At 43.1% G+C, this 22,587-nt stretch overlaps 1 protein-coding gene across 1 annotated transcript; it reads left to right on the top strand.

Moving 5' to 3' along the window:
* The first annotated feature begins 13,515 nt into the window (after positions 1-13,515).
* On the top strand, positions 13,516-20,015 carry LOC124018086 (neuronal vesicle trafficking-associated protein 1-like). The gene is made up of 5 exons (XM_046333341.1): positions 13,516-13,661; positions 15,856-16,003; positions 16,416-16,535; positions 16,771-16,884; positions 18,517-20,015. The coding sequence occupies exons 2-5, from the start codon at positions 15,875-15,877 to the stop codon at positions 18,763-18,765; spliced, it is 612 nt and encodes a 203-aa protein (XP_046189297.1). The 5' UTR covers positions 13,516-13,661; positions 15,856-15,874; the 3' UTR covers positions 18,766-20,015.
* The last annotated feature ends 2,572 nt before the right edge of the window (positions 20,016-22,587 follow it).

Genomic DNA, 22,587 nt, shown 5'->3' with positions numbered 1-22,587 from the left:
ATCAACTAACCAGTACCCCCCCTCCTTTACACTGCTGCTACTCTCTGTTGTTGTCATCTATACATAGTCACTTTACTAACTCTACCTACATATACATCAACTAACCAGTGCCTTCCCCCCCTCCTTTACACTGCTGCTACTCTCTGTTGTTGTCATCTATACATAGTCACTTTAATAACTACCTACATATACATCAACTAACCAGTACCCCCCCTCCTTTACACTGCTGCTACTCTCTGTTGTCATCATCTATACATAGTCACTTTATTAACTCTACCTACATGAACTTCAACTAACCAGTGCCCCCCCTCCTTTACACTGCTGCTACTCTCTGTTGTTGTCATCTATACATAGTCACTTTATTAACTCTACCTACATGTACATCAACTAACCAGTACCCCCCCTCCTTTACACTGCTGCTACTCTCTGTTGTTGTCATCTATACATAGTCACTTTACTAACTCTACCTACATATACATCAACTAACCAGTGCCTTCCCCCCCTCCTTTACACTGCTGCTACTCTCTGTTGTTGTCATCTATACATAGTCACTTTACTAACTACCTACATATACATCAACTAACCAGTACCCCCTCCTTTACACTGCTGCTACTCTCTGTTGTTGTCATCTATACATAGTCACTTCACTAACTCTACCTACATATACATCAACTAACCAGTGCCCCCTCCCCTCCTTTGCACTGCTGCTACTCTCTGTTGTTGTCATCTATACATAGTCACTTCACTAACTCTACCTACATATACATCAACTAACCAGTGCCCCCCTCCTTTGCACTGCTGCTACTCTCTGTTGTTGTCATCTATACATAGTCACTTTACTAACTCTACCTACATGTACATCAACTAACCAGTGCCCCCTCCTTTACACTGCTGCTACTCTCTGTTGTTGTCATCTATACATAGTCACTTTATTAACTCTACCTACATGTACATCAACTTACCAGTGCCCCCCTCCTTTACACTGCTGCTACTCTCTGTTGTTGTCCTCTATACATAGTCACTTTATTAACTCTACCTACATGTACATCAACTTACCAGTGCCCCCCTCCTTTACACTGCTGCTACTCTCTGTTGTTGTCATTTATACATAGTCACTTTATTAACTCTACCTACATGTACATCAACTTACCAGTGCCCCCCTCCTTTACACTGCTGCTACTCTCTGTTGTTGTCATCTATAAATTGTCACTTTATTAACTCTACCTACATGTACATCAACCAACCAGTGCCGCCCCTCCTTTACACTGCTGTTACTCTCTGTTGTTGTCATCTATACATAGTCACTTTACTAACTCTACCTACATATACATCAACTAACCAGTACCCCCCCTCCTTTACACTGCTGCTACTCTCTGTTGTCATCATCTATACATAGTCACTTTACTAACAATACCTACATGTACATCAACTAACCAGTACCCCCCCCCCCCTCCTTTACACAGCTGCTACTCTCTGTTGTTGTCATCTATACATAGTCACTTTACTAACTCTACCTACATATACATCAACTAACCAGTATCCCCCTCCTTTACACTGCTGCTACTCTCTGTTGTTATCATCTATACATAGTCACTTTATTAACTCTACCTACATATACATCAACTAACCAGTACCCCCCCTCCTTTACACTGCTGCTACTCTCTGTTGTTATCATCTATACATAGTCACTTTACTAACTACCTACATGCACATATTGCCTCAACTAACCAGTGCCCCCCTCCTTTACACTGATGCTACTCTCTGTTGTTGTCATCTATACATAGTCACTTTATTAACTCTACCTACATATACACCAACTAACCAGTGCCCCCCTCCTTTACACTGCTGCTACTCTCTGTTGTTATCATCTATACATAGTCACTTTACTAACTACCTACATGCACATATTGCCTCAACTAACCAGTGCCCCCTCCTTTACACTGCTGCTACTCTCTGTTGTCATCATCTATACATAGTCACTTTACTAACAATACCTACATGTACATCAACTAACCAGTACCCCCCTCCTTTACACTGCTGCTACTCTCTGTTGTCATCATCTATACATAGTCACTTTACTAACAATACCTACATGTACATCAACTAACCAGTACCCCCCCTCCTTTACACTGCTGCTACTCTCTGTTGTTGTCATCTATACATAGTCACTTTACTAACTCTACCTACATATACATCAACTAACCAGTACCCCCCCTCCTTTACACTGCTGCTACTCTCTGTTGTTGTCATCTATACATAGTCACTTTACTAACTCTACCTACATATACATCAACTAACCAGTGCCTTCCCCCCCTCCTTTACACTGCTGCTACTCTCTGTTGTTGTCATCTATACATAGTCACTTTAATAACTACCTACATATACATCAACTAACCAGTACCCCCCCTCCTTTACACTGCTGCTACTCTCTGTTGTCATCATCTATACATAGTCACTTTATTAACTCTACCTACATGAACTTCAACTAACCAGTGCCCCCCCTCCTTTACACTGCTGCTACTCTCTGTTGTTGTCATCTATACATAGTCACTTTATTAACTCTACCTACATGTACATCAACTAACCAGTACCCCCCCTCCTTTACACTGCTGCTACTCTCTGTTGTTGTCATCTATACATAGTCACTTTACTAACTCTACCTACATATACATCAACTAACCAGTGCCTCCCCCTCCTTTACACTGCTGCTACTCCCTGTTGTTGTCATCTATACATAGTCACTTTACTAACTACCTACATATACATCAACTAACCAGTACCCCCTCCTTTACACTGCTGCTACTCTCTGTTGTCATCATCTATACATAGTCACTTTACTAACAATACCTACATGTACATCAACTAACCAGTACCCCCCCTCCTTTACACTGCTGCTACTCTCTGTTGTTGTCATCTATACATAGTCACTTCACTAACTCTACCTACATATACATCAACTAACCAGTGCCCCCCTCCTTTGCACTGCTGCTACTCTCTGTTGTTGTCATCTATACATAGTCACTTTATTAACTCTACCTACATATACAACAACTAACCAGTACCCCCCCTCCTTTACACTGCTGCTACTCTCTGTTGTTGTCATCTATACATAGTCACTTTATTAACTCTACCTACATATACAACAACTAACCAGTACCCCCCTCCTTTACACTGCTGATACTCTCTGTTGTTATCATCTATACATAGTCACTTTACTAACAATACCTACATGTACGTCAACTAACCAGTACCCCCCTCCTTTACACTGCTGCTACTCTCTGTTGTTGTCATCTATACATAGTCACTTTATTAACTCTACCTACATATACAACAACTAACCAGTACCCCCCTCCTTTACACTGCTGCTACTCTCTGTTGTTATCATCTATACATAGTCACTTTACTAACTCTACCTACATGTACGTCAACTAACCAGTACCCCCCTCCTTTACACTGCTGCTACTCTCTGTTATCATCTATACATAGTCACTTTACTAACTCTACCTACATATACATCAACTAACCAGTGCCCCCCCCCTTACACTGCTGCTACTCTCTGTTGTTATCATCTATACATAGTCACTTTATTAACTCTACCTACATATACAACAACTAACCAGTACCCCCCCCCCCCCCCAGTACCCCTCCCCCTCCTGTTGTTGTCATCTATACATAGTCACTTTACTAACTCTACCTACATATACATCAACTAACCAGTACCCCCCTCCTTTACACTGCTGCTACTCTCTGTTGTCATCATCTATACATAGTCACTTTACTAACTCTACCTACATGTACATCAACTAACCAGTGCCTCCCCCTCCTTTACACTGCTGCTACTCTCTGTTGTTGTCATCTATACATAGTCACTTTACTAACTCTACCTACATATACATCAACTAACCAGTACCCCCTCCTTTACACTGCTGCTACTCTCTGTTGTCATCATCTATACATAGTCACTTTACTAACTCTACCTACATGTACATCAACTAACCAGTGCCTCCCCCCTCCTTTACACTGCTGCTACTCTCTGTTGTTGTCATCTATACATAGTCACTTTACTAACTCTACCTACATATACATCAACTAACCAGTGCCTCCCCCTCCTTTACACTGCTGCTACTCTCTGTTGTTGTCATCTATACATAGTCACTTCACTAACTCTACCTACATATACATCAACTAACCAGTGCCCCCCTCCTTTGCACTGCTGCTACTCTCTGTTGTTGTCATCTATACATAGTCACTTTATTAACTCTACCTACATGTACATCAACTTACCAGTGCCCCCTCCTTTACACTGCTGCTACTCTCTGTTGTTGTCATCTATAAATTGTCACTTTATTAACTCTACCTACATGTACATCAACCAACCAGTGCCGCCCTCCTTTACACTGCTGTTACTCTCTGTTGTTGTCATCTATACATAGTCACTTTACTAACTCTACCTACATATACATCAACTAACCAGTACCCCCTCCTTTACACTGCTGCTACTCTCTGTTGTCATCATCTATACATAGTCACTTTACTAACAATACCTACATGTACATCAACTAACCAGTACCCCCCTCCTTTACACAGCTGCTACTCTCTGTTGTTGTCATCTATACATAGTCACTTTACTAACTCTACCTACATATACATCAACTAACCAGTATCCCCCCCTCCTTTGCACTGCTGCTACTCTCTGTTGTTATCATCTATACATAGTCACTTTACTAACTCTACCTACATATACATCAACTAACCAGTATCCCCCCTCCTTTACACTGCTGCTACTCTCTGTTGTTATCATCTATACATAGTCACTTTATTAACTCTACCTACATATACATCAACTAACCAGTACCCCCCCTCCTTTACACTGCTGCTACTCTCTGTTGTTATCATCTATACATAGTCACTTTACTAACTACCTACATGCACATATTGCCTCAACTAACCAGTGCCCCCCCTCCTTTACACTGCTGCTACTCTCTGTTGTCATCATCTATACATAGTCACTTTACTAACTCTACCTACATGTACATCAACTAACCAGTGTCCCCCCTCCTTTACACTGCTGCTACTCTCTGTTGTTGTCATCTATACATAGTCACTTTACTAACTACCTACATATACATCAACTAACCAGTACCCCCTCCTTTACACTGCTGCTACTCTCTGTTGTCATCATCTATACATAGTCACTTTACTAACAATACCTACATGTACATCAACTAACCAGTACCCCCTCCTTTACACTGCTGCTACTCTCTGTTGTCATCATCTATACATAGTCACTTTACTAACAATACCTACATGTACATAAACTAACCAGTACCCCCTCCTTTACACTGCTACTACTCTCTGTTGTTGTCATCTATACATAGTCACTTTACTAACTCTACCTACATATACATCAACTAACCAGTACCCCCTCCTTTACACTGCTGCTACTCTCTGTTGTTGTCATCTATACATAGTCACTTTACTAACTCTACCTACATATACATCAACTAACCAGTGCCTTCCCCCTCCTTTACACTGCTGCTACTCTCTGTTGTTGTCATCTATACATAGTCACTTTAATAACTACCTACATATACATCAACTAACCAGTACCCCCTCCTTTACACTGCTGCTACTCTCTGTTGTCATCATCTATACATAGTCACTTTATTAACTCTACCTACATGAACTTCAACTAACCAGTGCCCCCTCCTTTACACTGCTGCTACTCTCTGTTGTTGTCATCTATACATAGTCACTTTATTAACTCTACCTACATGTACATCAACTAACCAGTACCCACCCCCTCCTTTACACTGCTGCTACTCTCTGTTGTTGTCATCTATACATAGTCACTTTACTAACTCTACCTACATATACATCAACTAACCAGTGCCTCCCCCTCCTTTACACTGCTGCTACTCTCTGTTGTTGTCATCTATACATAGTCACTTTACTAACTCTACCTACATATACATGAACTAACCAGTGCCTCCCCCCTCCTTTACACTGCTGCTACTCTCTGTTGTTGTCATCTATACATAGTCACTTTACTAACTACCTACATATACATCAACTAACCAGTACCCCCCTCCTTTACACTGCTGCTACTCTCTGTTGTCATCATCTATACATAGTCACTTTACTAACAATACCTACATGTACATCAACTAACCAGTACCCCCCTCCTTTACACTGCTGCTACTCTCTGTTGTTGTCATCTATACATAGTCACTTTATTAACTCTACCTACATGTACATCAACTAACCAGTGCCCCCCTCCTTTTACACTGCTGCTACTCTCTGTTGTTGTCATCTATACATAGTCACTTTATTAACTCTACCTACATGTACATCAACTAACCAGTACCCCCCTCCTTTACACTGCTGCTACTCTCTGTTGTTGTCATCTATACATAGTCACTTTATTAACTCTACCTACATGTACATCAACTAACCAGTGCCTCCCCCCTCCTTTACACTGCTGCTACTCTCTGTTGTTGTCATCTATACATAGTCACTTCACTAACTCTACCTACATATACATCAACTAACCAGTGCCCCCTCCCCTCCTTTGCACTGCTGCTACTCTCTGTTGTTGTCATCTATACATAGTCACTTCACTAACTCTACCTACATATACATCAACTAACCAGTGCCCCCCCCCCCCTTTGCACTGCTGCTACTCTCTGTTGTTGTCATCTATACATAGTCACTTTACTAACTCTACCTACATGTACATCAACTAACCAGTGCCCCCCTCCTTTACACTGCTGCTACTCTCTGTTGTCATCATCTATACATAGTCACTTTACTAACTCTACCTACATGTACATCAACTAACCAGTGTCCCCCCTCCTTTACACTGCTGCTACTCTCTGTTGTTGTCATCTATACATAGTCACTTTACTAACTACCTACATATACATCAACTAACCAGTACCCCCCCTCCTTTACACTGCTGCTACTCTCTGTTGTCATCATCTATACATAGTCACTTTACTAACAATACCTACATGTACATCAACTAACCAGTACCCCCCCTCCTTTACACTGCTGCTACTCTCTGTTGTCATCATCTATACATAGTCACTTTACTAACAATACCTACATGTACATAAACTAACCAGTACCCCCCCTCCTTTACACTGCTACTACTCTCTGTTGTTGTCATCTATACATAGTCACTTTACTAACTCTACCTACATATACATCAACTAACCAGTACCCCCCCTCCTTTACACTGCTGCTACTCTCTGTTGTTGTCATCTATACATAGTCACTTTACTAACTCTACCTACATATACATCAACTAACCAGTGCCTTCCCCCCCTCCTTTACACTGCTGCTACTCTCTGTTGTTGTCATCTATACATAGTCACTTTAATAACTACCTACATATACATCAACTAACCAGTACCCCCCCTCCTTTACACTGCTGCTACTCTCTGTTGTCATCATCTATACATAGTCACTTTATTAACTCTACCTACATGTACATCAACTAACCAGTACCCACCCCCTCCTTTACACTGCTGCTACTCTCTGTTGTTGTCATCTATACATAGTCACTTTACTAACTCTACCTACATATACATCAACTAACCAGTGCCTCCCCCCCTCCTTTACACTGCTGCTACTCTCTGTTGTTGTCATCTATACATAGTCACTTTACTAACTCTACCTACATATACATGAACTAACCAGTGCCTCCCCCCTCCTTTACACTGCTGCTACTCTCTGTTGTTGTCATCTATACATAGTCACTTTACTAACTACCTACATATACATCAACTAACCAGTACCCCCCTCCTTTACACTGCTGCTACTCTCTGTTGTCATCATCTATACATAGTCACTTTACTAACAATACCTACATGTACATCAACTAACCAGTACCCCCCTCCTTTACACTGCTGCTACTCTCTGTTGTTGTCATCTATACATAGTCACTTTATTAACTCTACCTACATGTACATCAACTAACCAGTGCCCCCCTCCTTTACACTGCTGCTACTCTCTGTTGTTGTCATCTATACATAGTCACTTTATTAACTCTACCTACATGTACATCAACTAACCAGTACCCCCCTCCTTTACACTGCTGCTACTCTCTGTTGTTGTCATCTATACATAGTCACTTTATTAACTCTACCTACATATACATCAACTAACCAGTACCCCCCCTCCTTTACACTGCTGCTACTCTCTGTTGTCATCATCTATACATAGTCACTTTACTAACTCTACCTACATGTACATCAACTAACCAGTGCCTCCCCCTCCTTTACACTGCTGCTACTTTCTGTTGTTGTCATCTATACATAGTCACCTAACTAACTCTACCTACATATACATCAACTAACCAGTACCCCCCTCCTTTACACTGCTGCTACTCTCTGTTGTCATCATCTATACATAGTCACTTTACTAACAATACCTACATGTACATCAACTAACCAGTACCCCCCTCCTTTACACTGCTGCTACTCTCTGTTGTTGTCATCTATACATAGTCACTTTACTAACTCTACCTACATATACATCAACTAACCAGTATCCCCCCTCCTTTACACTGCTGCTACTCTCTGTTGTTATCATCTATACATAGTCACTTTATTAACTCTACCTACATATACATCAACTAACCAGTACCCCCTCCTTTACACTGCTGCTACTCTCTGTTGTTATCATCTATACATAGTACTTTATTAACTCTACCTACATATACATCAACTAACCAGTGCCCCCCTCCTTTACACTGCTGCTACTCTCTGTTGTTGTCATCTATACATAGTCACTTTATTAACTCTACCTACATATACAACAACTAACCAGTACCCCCCAGTACCCTCCCCCTCCTGTTGTTATCATCTATACATAGTCACTTTATTAACTCTACCTACATATACATCAACTAACCAGTACCCCCCCTCCTTTACACTGCTGCTACTCTCTGTTGTTATCATCTATACATAGTACTTTATTAACTCTACCTACATATACATCAACTAACCAGTGCCCCCCCTCCTTTACACTGCTGCTACTCTCTGTTGTTGTCATCTATACATAGTCACTTTATTAACTCTACCTACATATACATCAACTAACCAGTACCCCCCTCCTTTACACTGCTGCTACTCTCTGTTGTTGTCATCTATACATAGTGACTTTATTAACTCTACCTACATGAACTTCAACTAACCAGTGCCTCCCCCCTCCTTTACACTGCTGCTACTCTCTGTTGTTGTCATCTATACATAGTCACTTTACTAACTCTACCTACATATACATCAACTAACCAGTGCCCCCCCTCCTTTACACTGCTGCTACTCTCTGTTGTTGTCATCTATACATAGTCACTTTACTAACTACCTACATATACATCAACTAACCAGTACCCCCTCCTTTACACTGCTGCTACTCTCTGTTGTCATCATCTATACATAGTCACTTTACTAACAATACCTACATGTACATCAACTAACCAGTACCCCCCCTCCTCCTTTACACTGCTGCTACTCTCTGTTGTTGTCATCTATACATAGTCATTTCACTAACTCTACCTACATATACATCAACTAACCAGTGCCCCCCTCCTTTGCACTGCTGCTACTGTCTGTTGTCATCATCTATACATAGTCACTTTACTAACTCTACCTACATATACATCAACTAACCAGTACCCCCCCCTCCTTTACACTGCTGCTACTCTCTGTTGTCATCATCTATACATAGTCACTTTACTAACTCTACCTACATATACATCAACTAACCAGTGTCCTCCCCTCCTTTACACTGCTGCTACTCTCTGTTGTTATCATCTATACATAGTCACTTTACTAACTCTACCTACATGTACATCAACTAACCAGTGCCCCCCCTCCTTTACACTGCTGCTACTCTCTGTTGTTGTCATCTATACATAGTCACTTTATTAACTCTACCTACATGTACATCAACTAACCAGTGCCCCCCCTCCTTTACACTGCTGCTACTCTCTGTTGTTATCATCTATACATAGTCACTTTACTAACTCTACCTACATATATATCAACTAACCGGTGCCCCAGCACACTGACTCTGTACTGGTACCCCCCTGTATATAATCTCGCTATTGTTATTTTTCTGCTGCTCTTTAATTAGTTACTTTTATTTCTTATTCTTATCCTTACTTTTTTAAACTGCATTGTTGGTTAGGGGCTCGTAAGTAAGCTTTTCACTGTAAGGTCCACACCTGTTGTATTCGGCGCATGTGACAAATCCAATTTGATTTGGTTTGATTTGAAGGCCTTTCTATAGTCAGGTGGCAGGTGAATTGGGCACAAACACACACGTATCTGAGACCAGGCTAAAGTTAGGTAAACAGGTTCACACAGGACATGACATTTGTTTGACCTGACCATCATGATCTATTGAATAGTTCATCCCCATGTAATGCATTATTTCTAGCCAAGTTGGTGAACATACAGTACTGAGCTGAAGCGTGGCTCTATTGACTGTCACTGTGCTGCCATCTGTTGATAACCAGGATAATAACACTGTGAATAGTGTCGGGAGTCTGTAGATACATTCGAGAGTTAGTCATATTTCATGGTCATTTCAATGCTGTCAAAATCGAGAGATGATTTGAGACTCCAGTGGTTAGAACGTTTTTGTTGTTGTTGCCATGTTGGCATTGTAATTACTATTCCCATGCTGAAGAGAAGTGAATTTACAACATTGTTTCCAAGACTTGTTAGCCTAGTGGCGACAGGTAGCAGGTAGCATAGTGGTTAGAGAGTTGGGCCAGTGAGCCTAAAGGTTGGTGGATCAAATCTCCGAGCTGGCAAGTTAGAAGTCTGTCGTTCTGCCCCTGAACAAGGCAGTTAACCCACTGTTCCTAGGCCGTCATTGTAAATACGAATTTGTTATTAACTGACTTGCCTGGTTACATTTTTTTTTTAAATTGGTTAGTAAATAACAAACATCATGAAAGTTCTTAGAGTTTATAAAACAAACCGCATTCACAGAAGCGCATTCTTACCTAGCATGTTCAAATTGCTTCGTGAGCTATACACCTTGTGTATGTAGTAGTACGCTATACTAGGTACCTACTGTAATAGTATTAAAGGGATTTGAATGGATTCGTCACTAGATGGCAGTATTGTTAATAATTTCGCATTAACAGTGATATCGGGTTACCACGACCAAAGAAGAAAGTCAGGCTGGTCGGTCACCCGTGATACAAGTCGGTATTCAACACCTCTCCATCAGAAAGCATGACTTGATTCAACATAAACACTGCATGTCTCAGAATGCTGCATATGGTAATACAAATAAAAATCCTTTTGACACCATTAAGTGACCTGACTGTTGAATAATCACTAACACTTAGTCACTTAACAGGTAACACTGATCAGGTTGCATTTCTGAATGTATTCTTATTTTTAAACGATAGAACCGGTTATAACACAAGCTTATGGAGTCCTTGGCCATCTTATGTTGTATCACTTTTATAAAGGCTTTATTCATGCATATTTTATTCTAATAGCTGAATCTCTTACGTGTGTCATGTTTCTTATTGCGATGCTAAATACATGCTCTATTCTATTGATACAATGTAAACCTCCATAGAATGTATAGAATTCACCACTCCACTTCCATGCTATATTTTCCCACCAGTACTTCACTGATGACACTCTCCGTCTGTACTTCATGTGCAGTTCTTAATGCAGAACACCCTTCTATGCACACACACACACACACACACACACACACACACACACACACACACACACACACACACACACACACACACTGAATCTCATTCACTCTCGTGTTCTCTCTCACACAAACACACACACACACTCCCCCTCAGCCTTCTTCCCTTCTAACTCTAAAGACCATAACCTAATTGATTCTCATTTTCATTATGTTCTCCCAGGGTCCCTCTCTCTCCATCTCCCAGCGAACAACAAAACCCGAGGAGACAGAACAGAACAGTCTGCCTCTCACACTGTGAGGATGACACAACCCTCCCCCTAAAGAGGAAGAAATAGAGGGTCTGCTTTGATGTCCCACCCCCGCAAAGCAAAGGTCAAAATAATAAATGTAGGTCCAATTGAAGGGTATGCAGGGGGGGGACAAAAGGCTCCAAAAGGGGGGCGAACGGTGTATTTTGGTCAGGCAGTCCCTCACAGTGTACTAAAGGCATGATGAATTCATAGAATCAGGCATAACCAAAGACGGAGTAGCAGGGGTCCTCGCGGAGAGAATAGGGTTTTTTAACTGGGCAGACGGGCCTGGCTCCTGCATCCTACTCTTTTTGTAGGCCATCAGTCTTTCTTTCATCCCCTCTTTCTTTCTCTCGCTCTCTGTCTGTTTCTCATTTGCTCGCTTAACCTCTCAGAGCCACACTCTCTCTCTCACACACACACACACAAACACACACACACACTCTGACACACACACACAAATTATCTCTCTCTCACACACACAACAGACACCCTTACTGTCACACACACAAACTCTCACACATAAAACACACTCTTTCTGATACACACACTCATTCTCTCACTCTCTCTCTCTTACACACAAACACTCTCTCTCTCTCACACACACACACACTCTGATACACACATATTCTCGCTCACTCTCTCTTACAAACACAAGCACACGCACACGCACACACACACACACACACACACACACACACACACACACACACACACACACACACACACACACACACACACACACACACACAGAACGTGTTTTCCCTTTTTCACTTGTTTGGCTTCTGCATCACCTCTTCACCTCTATTGAAAGGCATAATTAGAGGCACTGATGAATCCCAGAGCCATCCCATAGACAGGCCCCATCAGCTGCAGCAGCTGCGGCATGTCACATTGTGGCCATTGTGGTTCACAACAAGTCACTTTTGTTTATATCAGTCTTTGAGGAACCAGGGACTATGTCATTTAAATATGAGCAAGTTTGGTGCAGGTAGTGTTTGATTGGATTAAAAAGCATATTCATTTATATTTTCATTAAAACATTTTTTGTCAATGATTGAACGGTTGAATGATTTAACCAATCATACATATTAATGGTTTTATTTCATCTGTAGGCCTAGATATCGTTTTTCAACAAATATTGCATGACATATCTATATGAGTATCACAAGCTGATTTAGGGTATATCACACCAATTCGGTCTCAAAGTAAATATATACAATAATTTGTAGTTAAATGCGCATAGAACAAATAAACTGCGCATAGAGTAAATAAACTGCGTCAACGTGTGTAAAACTGTTGATCTGACTGTGGGACATACAGTAGGCATATAGACAGTGCTACGTTGGGACACTACAGCCTGACCTTTTGATGTTTTAAGTACATGCCTACCCATCTAAAAACGTTCACCTTTACAGTAACATATCAGAGTTCATGTGTAAAATATTAATTCCCTTTTGCTTAATTATTCCCAACATCTCCCAGACACATTTAATATGAGGCGCATCATCGAGGCTCCAATTTCCTCTGGAGGATGCAACCAGTACCGAATTACGCAATCCTGCCGTGAATCAGACATCACCACGGTAACCGAACGGTATTCTCCATTCTCTGCTTTACCCGTAAACATCCGCGACGCAACCCTACCGATCGTCATCCTCGCACGCAGTAAGTCATTTTTCTCCCTTTGTTATAGCCTATGTGGAATGTATTGTCATCGTTTGTGTGGGCAATTTTATTGATAAGGCTGCTTGCGCTTACGTGAATAAATCCGTAGCCTACGGTGTCCTATAGTCTGCATCGCAAATGACATGATTCGATTGTCTCAACAACAAAAACATTGCCTGGCGTGAAAACGACATTGGTTGCTCATGTCTTTGTGTCTATTTGAGTATCAATAGTGGCTGTATATTTCAAGCATATTGATACGGTTGAGAGCCCCCTCGATATTAACCGAATGCGTGAAAGGAGTACAACTTAAATTCACAATGGTCTAAACGATTTCAAAGATGACATTGTCATTTGCGACAATTGTATCGGTGTTCAAATTAGCCTTCACAACGAATTCTTGAATGTCAATTTCTTCTTGAAAACCATTGCCCTTGTAACCTATGCAAAGAGCATCTCGAACAGTCTGTGCCATGAGGTTATAGGTTGTGTATGGTGCTTATCGAAACGTATGTTACCACATGACGTCTGGTGTGGGATGAGTTTCACCAGTCATGTCCATGTCATTTCTCTGTCTTGTTTGTTTTCAGGGATGTTTGCTACCTGGCCGTTGTGCTTATCAGCAGAATCTCTGCTGCAGCAAACGCAGTTTTTTCAATGCAGCAAGTTGAGATCAGATGCCTGATTAGTGAACCGTGAAGAAAAAAGTTAACAGGCCTAGATACTATTAGTTTATAGAATCATTATATTTTGGGGATTTGTAAGACTATGTTTTATGTTGTGTTATGTGGTTTTAGCATATATAAAGCATAAATACACATCACTTCCGCAATGTACTTCTCAATCGAAATATTCAGAGAATATTGACCAAAACATATGATTAGAAAAGATTAAGAAAACTATACTGTTTCTCTAGTTATAATGCCATCCACATTCATCTACACCTTGTTTCACTCCTTGCTGATGGGGGAACAGATTTGACATCTGGCTCTCAGCTCATTCTGCATTGATATAGCATCAATCAGTCATCTGAATCACCATGGCACCCACACCTCCCTCCTACAGTAGGCTGCAATCTACAGTCTGACGATGGTGGGCTGTAGTTCTGTACAGACATCTACATTAGCCATTATAGCCACCCACTCACTCCACAGTGCAACAATAGCTAGGCTAATGGAGCCTGGAGGAAGTGTGTGTGTGTGTGTGTGTGTGTGTGTGTGTGTGTGTGTGTGTGTGTGTGTGTGTGTGTGTGTGTGTGTGTGTGTGTGTGTGTGTGTGTGTGTGTGTGTGTGTGTGTGTGTGTGTGTGTGTGTGTGTGTGTGTGTGTGTGTGTGTGTGTGTGTGTGTGTGAGAGAGAGACAGAAAGAGATAGCTAGAGAGGGAGAGTGTGTGTGTTTGCGTGCTCGTCTGTGTTCCTGCCTGTCTGTATGATTGAACCTGCGAGGAGCTGATCTTCGCCCCCTTGTAAGCATCCCCGTTATGAGTCATTCTCACAGCGATACAGGATGGCGAGCTACAGAGAAGGGGGTGTTGCATTTCACACGGCGTCAACGAGCTCAGTGGCTTTCTCACCTTGTGTTCCACATTCAGATGGTGCGCTGATCGAGGAGGAGGGGGAACAGCACAGTTAGACCAACACACACATAGGATATGAAGCAAACACACTGCGTTTGTTCCTGTGTGTAGCCCACGCAACGTCTTTACATGACTCACCTTGGAATTACAGCCAGTATGGACATAATAAACTCTATGCACATTGCCGACTGAAAGAGACACTGTAGGACTACTTGTGGAAATGGACATAATGACGATGACATCTGGTTTGACACAAACCTCCCACATAGAGCAGGACGAAGACAGTCGGGCATATCGTGGCAGCCATTTGAATAAAGCTCTCGACATCATCATCATCATCATCATCACCACCACTATCATTTTAACATCATCTTCAACATCCGCCACACAAGGAAACAGGGAGCAACTAAGTGGAATAAAATCAAGCTGCATTACCAAGTACCTTACCCTCTGCACAGTAAAGCCAAACCGAGTTGCGTTACACAGCATCTAATCGTTCAGCACTGTTTGTATTGCGTTCCAAATCGTCCAGACAGACAGTCATTGAGAAGTAGTTTGAACCCAACATAGCTGTGTTACCCAGCATCTGATCCTCTGCACTGGTTCTTTCCCCATTCAGATTGGTCAGGCAGGCAGACATGGTGAAGCTGGGCAGTAACCTGGCTGATAAGCTGGATAAAGAACAGTCTATGGACGATGGCTTTGATAACGTCCCCCTCATCACCCCTCTGGAGGTGAACCAGCTGCAACAGCCATACTTAGACAAGGTAACAATGTGTGTGTGTGAGCGTATGCGTGTGAGTGTTTGTGTGTGTGCGTGCGTGCGTGTGTGCGCACCCAGCAATTATTAAACATGTTCAGTACATCCTGTCTGTATATTACATTACACTACACGTCTGGACACACATCAAGCCTACATCATTTCGGAGCCTGCCATTGGTCCCTGCACTGTGCTTTGACCCAGCCTCCCTGTTATCCCAATGATTCAGAGTGCTGTGGCATCACCCCACACTATCTCAGAGCCTCTTAGATTACATAGTAGATCACGCGCACACGCACACACACACACAGCCACACACACACACACACCCTTACAGTTCTATTTAAGGCAGCAGCCCGGTTCCAACCCAGCGATCTGACTCAGACAGCTCTGTGTGCTATGCCGCTGTTCATCCTCAGGTAATCGTGAAGACCACAACAGAGTATCAGCTGCAGCAGAAGAAAAAGAAGAAGTTGTACGTGCCGGGAATCAAGAAGCTGAATATAAAACTGCACAACGAGGTATCAGAGAAGGTCAAGGTAAAGTCTCATCTAGGGGCCAGTAGTATGTTCACTGAAATACTACTGGGGATGGTGATATTCATGGTCGTGTGTGTGTGTGTGTGTGTGTGTGTGTGTGTGTGTGTGTGTGTGTGTGTGTGTGTGTGTGTGTGTGTGTGTGTGTGTGTGTGTGTGTGTGTGTGTGTGTGTGTGTGTGTGTGGTGTGTGGTGTGTGTGTGTGTGGTGTGTGTGTGTGTGTGTGTGTGTGTTCCAGCTCACAGGTTTGATCCTCATCACCCTTGGGTTCCTGGCTTGTCTTGTCCTGCTGATCATGTACAAGGCTCTGTGGTACGATCAACTTACCTGCCCAGAGGGCTTCGTTCTCAAGGTAGGCATCACTAACACACACACACACACACACACATTCTATCCGAACGGCTTACGTCCCGAGGGCAAGATAGACGACTGAAAGCATCATCATCACATACACACATAAACACACACTGCCCTAGAGGTTTTTATTTACCCATGTTTTAACTAGGCAAGTCAGTTAAGAACAAATTCTTATTTACAATGACGGCCTACACCGGCCAAACCCGGACGACGCTGGGCCAATTGTGCGCCGCCCTATTGGACTCCCAATCACGGCCGATTGTGATACAGCCTGGAATCAAACCAGGGTGACAGATGCAGTGCCTTAGACCGCTGCCCCACTCTGGGTTACATTAATTAAAATCACAGACAAGATGCAGAGGTTGTTTCTCTCGCGTTCTCCCACAGAGACCAACAGAGGACTATTATGTAAGTTCTTATAATCGACTTCACAAACATAATTATCATCCAGTCCCAATGACTTACCAATACACCCTCTCCTATAGTCAATACTTACTGTACACCTCATCTAGTACATATTTTCCCACCAGAGACTTCTAAGGGATTCTCTCCCACTCTTTCTGTCTCTTCACTCTGGGAACATACAGTCATTATCTCCTTAGGACACCTCCCAGGCATCGTGTGCTCATGCAACGCTCCCCGCCTGTTACTCTCTATAAAGGCCCCCTGTCTTGAAAGAGCGAGAGGGATGCAAGGCATTTTGGTCAGGCAGTAGATTGGACGCCCGTGAATCAGAGAGGGGCCTTTCATTAAGGCCGAGCGTGACTAAACTGTGATTAAAGGCTGAAGACGAGAGGAGGGAGATGGGCGACGGGGCCTTCCCGGCAAAGGCTTTTGATGTAGACGGGTACAGTGTAGCTCGCGGCGTTTTTCCACAGCTAATGTGTTATTGGAGACATGAAAAGGGGCAGGAAGAAGGAGAGTCCATCAGAGGGTGTCGTGGCGTTGTCTTCCGTTTAGCAGAGCGCAGGCAGCCAGGGTTGTTGTGAGAGGTCATTTCTCACAATACTGATGGAAGGTCAGGTCGTCTGTCAAGAAGCCTTGGATTTCCCTCAGGGGTTTGTTCAGTAGGCCGATGCTACTCAATGGAAAAACACTCTTAGGGAAAACTCACCTGAAGCTTCTCCTGTCAGAGCTTGGCAAATTGTAGGTGGAGTTCATTTATCTAAGGATGGCAACTCGGGTGTTATGTATCTAATGAGACGACGCTGGCACATCTAAGGTTGAATATGAAAAATAATTTCCCTGAAAGAACCTTACTCATGCTCCCCCTACGCTGTGGAATAAGACGTTGTATGACTCACTCGTAATAAGTCGTTTCAGTGAAGGGTGAGGCAGTACCCATGACTTGCCCTCATCATTTGCAGAGTCCTGCCACAACCCATTATGATGACCAGAATCCCTGCTGTCCGTAACCGTAAATCGAGGCAACGGTATCATACGTCATCACTTTGCATCATCACCCTCTTCACTGACCCTTCTGCCTCCCGGCTCCTGTCTCTTACAGGGTTGGGGATCACTTTCTATTCACTCAATTCAGGAAGTGATTTAAAAGGGAATGTTTTTCACATCCTGTAGTAAGTAATAAAATTGACAACAACCGTCCTCTCTCCTATTCCCCATGCAGCACAAGCACTGCACCCCAGCAGCGGCGCTGGAGCCCTGGTACTACACAGAGCAGCAGCAGCAGGAGGACCCAGGCGTGGCCCCCCGCTCCAGCAGTCTCTACACCGCCCTGGGTCACCTCAACCAGGCCAAGAGGACCGCCGGCGGCGGCATCATCCCCGAGCTGCCCCCGTCACCATGGTTCCCCGTCATCAACGCCCTGAAGCAAGCCGAGAGGGCCAAAGAGGAGGCGAGTCGTTCGAAGGAGTGAGGGATGGAGAGATTTCCAGAGGGAAAGGGTTTAGGAAGGGGGTGATCAAGGTAGAAGGGAATATGGGATTTCCAAAAGGAAGAGGGGATGGAGATGAAGATGGGTGGGAAAAGTGTTGTTTACTTGGTGGAGTTGACTATGAGGTATTGTGGGTAACGCTCCAAATGTCTGTTTAGGTGGCAGCGATTGTGACTCATTTGCAGTAAAATTAATCTCCCTATGACGTTATCAGTGAAGACCACCGCCTTGTGTTATGTGTGTGCGTGCCTGTGCGAGCGAGAAAAAGAGAGAGAGAGAGAGAAAGAGAGAGCGAGAGCGAGAGCGAGAGCGAGAGCGAGAGCGAGAGAGAGAGAGAGAGAGAGAGAGAGAGAGAGAGAGAGAGAGAGAGGTGAGAGATGTGCGTGAGAAGCGTTGGAGAACTGAACATAACAAGATTCCCTGAAATTCTCACTAGATTGTCCTTATCAGACTAACATGTTTTGAGGTTTTGAGAGTATCATTAGTAATGTGGTCTTACAAGGTTTAGTGTTATTACATTTAGATGGAACTCGACATGTTTTTTGTAGATGTTTACAAACACATTACTGGAATAAAACGTCTTGTTCTATTCAGGAAGCACACAGCCCACATTAATTTAGAAACCTGATTGTAAAAACCGTATTTGCTATGCCTTTTTTTCTCAGTAGATTTCCCAGCAACTCTGAACAATTTGTGTATGAGGATTTTGGTACATTTGGGTACGCGGAACTTGTATGTTTTCGGGTGGAAGAATTTAAATGGGTTGATGTCATTTCAATTCAGATGATTTCGATTGTAGTAGACTAGCAGCTGTGCAGGTAGGATTCATGTTTCAGAAATAATATTTTAACAGAACAATAACTACCTAGAGTATCTGTATCTTTGTGTTTTCTAGTATTTATTTAATGACCTATTTATTATGAGCTTACTTTTTTTCTTGAGCAATTTATTTGACATTTGTTTGATTTGGGTGAAAAGCTGGAAGGATTTCTTTTGGGATTTTTTTTAAAAATAGTGAATAAAATGCAATTCAATTCACATCAAGTTTGCATTAATCCTAATTCATCATTACAACTGGCAGTATTTTCACCATGGATCAGATTGTAAATTAAAATGTGATACTGTCATTATGTCACCATTCCCCACCCAGCGTTAATAAAACTTGTTCTGTTCTGAGTGCCAAACATTTGTGTCAGACCCATCAATAAAGTGTTAAGCTTTCTCATTCATAATCTGGGACTTGTTGAGTTGGCTTTATTACTGCTTGTATGTACTTTCAATGGACAATAGCAACACTCTATTTTTACAGTCCAGTTTCAGTATCTATTTACATGACATTTCCAAATTGTTTCTGTTAAGTTATTTTTTAAAGAACAAAAGCAAGTAAAAGTACACTTTATTTCAGTCCTAAAAATAAAGAATATTTATTTTCACTGTCTATTATTCAGAGATGACTGGTATGCACAGAATGCTAAACATGACTTGCTTCTTTTATTCAGTTTCGCTATTCAGAACTGAGCCATATCCTCTCTCTCTCTCTCTCTCTCTCTCTCTCTCTCTCTCTCTCTCTCTCTCTCTCTCTCTCTCTCTCTCTCTCTCTCTCTCTCTCTCTCTCTCTCTCTCTCTCTCTCTCTCTCTCTCTCTCTCTCTCTCTCTCTCTCTCTCTCTCTCTCTCTCTCTCTCTGTCTCTCTGTCTCTCTGTCTCTGTCTCTGTCTCTGTCTGTCGCTCTCTCTCTCTCTCCTATTTCTGTCAGGGACTCTGCTGTGAGGCTGTCTGCATCTCATTTACACTCACATATTTTCACACCATCGCACTAAGCCCGGAGATTTATGTGTGTTTTGTGTGTGTGTGTGTGTGTGTGTGTGCCTGCGTGCGTGTGTGTATGGGCAGGCTCATGTGTATGTGTGTGTATGTGCACACGTGTGTGTTTGAGGATGCCAATATGCACATGCACCTACTACATGTGTGTGTGTGTCCCCAGCCACGCTTGTTAATGAAATTGACATTACGCCCAGTTTAGACTGTGATGGGAGTTTTTTTCTCTCCCCCTCCACATGCAGTTGCTGAGTGACAAACTTTGTCCGCTTGGCCTAGGGCATGGAACAACATAAAGTGTTAAAAAGTATTTAATAGGCCATTTCCAGACCCCATGCTTAGTCAAAGCATAGCATCTCATGCCAAGACGGCTTGGATTTGGGGCCGGGGGAAAATCAAATAAAATCTGTTGGGTAGTCACGTAAAGGGCTCCAGTCTCGTTTCCCTCGCTTTACAACATCAACAGATCTCCACAGTAAAATAGCAGGTTGGCTTTTAATTTGTTCTGACTGTTTGGAGGCTCCGCAATCCCCAGTAGATTGCGAGGAGTCACTGCCAAAAGTCATTTAGGCTCATTTAGTGTATAACGTTTGCCATAATCAAATTCCTCTGGGGTTTTTCTGATGTCACACATAACGGAGGAGAATGTGAGAGAGAGGGGGACTTGGAGTGATGTAACTGTAATGTTCCCTGTCTCTCCTTTCATTGTTCTGTTTCATTGTTTATTTGGCTAGGTGATTACTCTCTCTCTTAGCTGCTGATAAGTAGGGAGGTGTGATTTAAGTATGTAAAAAAGGTATGAAAAAAGTGAGAAAATTGGAGAGGTAGGAGAGAAGAAAGACAGCCCGAAACAAGGATAAGAAAGGATAAGATAGAGAGATAAAGAAAGAAGAGAGGAGAAAGAGAGTGGACAGGAGAGGGGAGAGACAGTGGAAAGGAGAGGAGAGAGAGACAGTGGACAGGAGAGGAGAGAGAGACAGTGGACAGGAGAGGAGAGAGAGACAGTGGAAATGAGAGGGGAGAGAGACAGTGGAAAGGAGAGGAGAGAGAGACAGTGGAAATGAGAGGGGAGAGAGACAGTGGAAAGGAGAAGGGAGAGACAGTGGAAAGGAGAGGAGAGAGAGACAGTGGACAGGAGAGGAGAGAGAGACAGTGGACAGGAGAGGAGAGAGAGACAGTGGAAAGGAGAGGAGAGAGAGACAGTGGAAAGGAGAGGAGAGAGAGACAGTGCACAGGAGAGGAGAGAGAGACAGTGGAAAGGAGAGGAGAGAGAGACAGTGGACAGGAGAGGAGAGAGAGACAGTGGAAATGAGAAGGGAGAGACAGTGGAAAGGAGAGGAGAGAGAGACAGTGGACAGGAGAGGAGAGAGAGACAGTGGACAGTGGACAGGAGAGGAGAGAGAGACAGTGGACAGGAGAGGAGAGAGAGACAGTGGAAAGGAGAGGAGAGAGAGACAGTGGAAAGGAGAGGAGAGAGAGACAGTGGAAAGGAGAGGAGAGAGAGACAGTGGAAAGGAGAGGAGAGAGACAGTGGACAGGAGAGGAGAGAGAGACAGTGGAAAGGAGAAGGGAGAGACAGTGGACAGGAGAGGGGAGAGAGACAGCAGAAAGGAGAGGAGAGAGAGCCAGTGGACAGGAGAGGGGAGGAGAGAGAGACAGTGGACAGGAGATGGGGAGAGAGACAGTGGAAAGGAGAAGGGAGAGACAGTGGAAAGGAGAGGAGAGAGAGACAGTGGAAAGGAGAAGGGAGAGACAGTGGACAGGAGAGGGGAGAGAGACAGCGGACAGAAGAGGGGAGAGAGACAGCAGAAAGGAGAGGAGAGAGAGACAGTGGAAAGGAGAAGGGAGAGACAGTGGACAGGAGAGGGGAGAGAGCCAGTGGACAGGAGAGGGGAGGAGAGAGAGACAGTGGACAGGAGATGGGGAGAGAGAAAGTGGAAAGGAGAGAGACAGTGGAAAGGAGAGAGAGACAGTGGAAAGGAGAGAGA

The sequence above is a fragment of the Oncorhynchus gorbuscha genome, unplaced genomic scaffold (genome assembly GCF_021184085.1).
Source record: "Oncorhynchus gorbuscha isolate QuinsamMale2020 ecotype Even-year unplaced genomic scaffold, OgorEven_v1.0 Un_scaffold_39:::fragment_6:::debris, whole genome shotgun sequence".
Classification (NCBI taxonomy): Eukaryota; Metazoa; Chordata; class Actinopteri; order Salmoniformes; family Salmonidae; genus Oncorhynchus; species Oncorhynchus gorbuscha.
The sequence above is the reverse complement of the archived record's forward strand: the minus strand, read 5'-3'. Positions and strand labels throughout refer to the sequence as shown.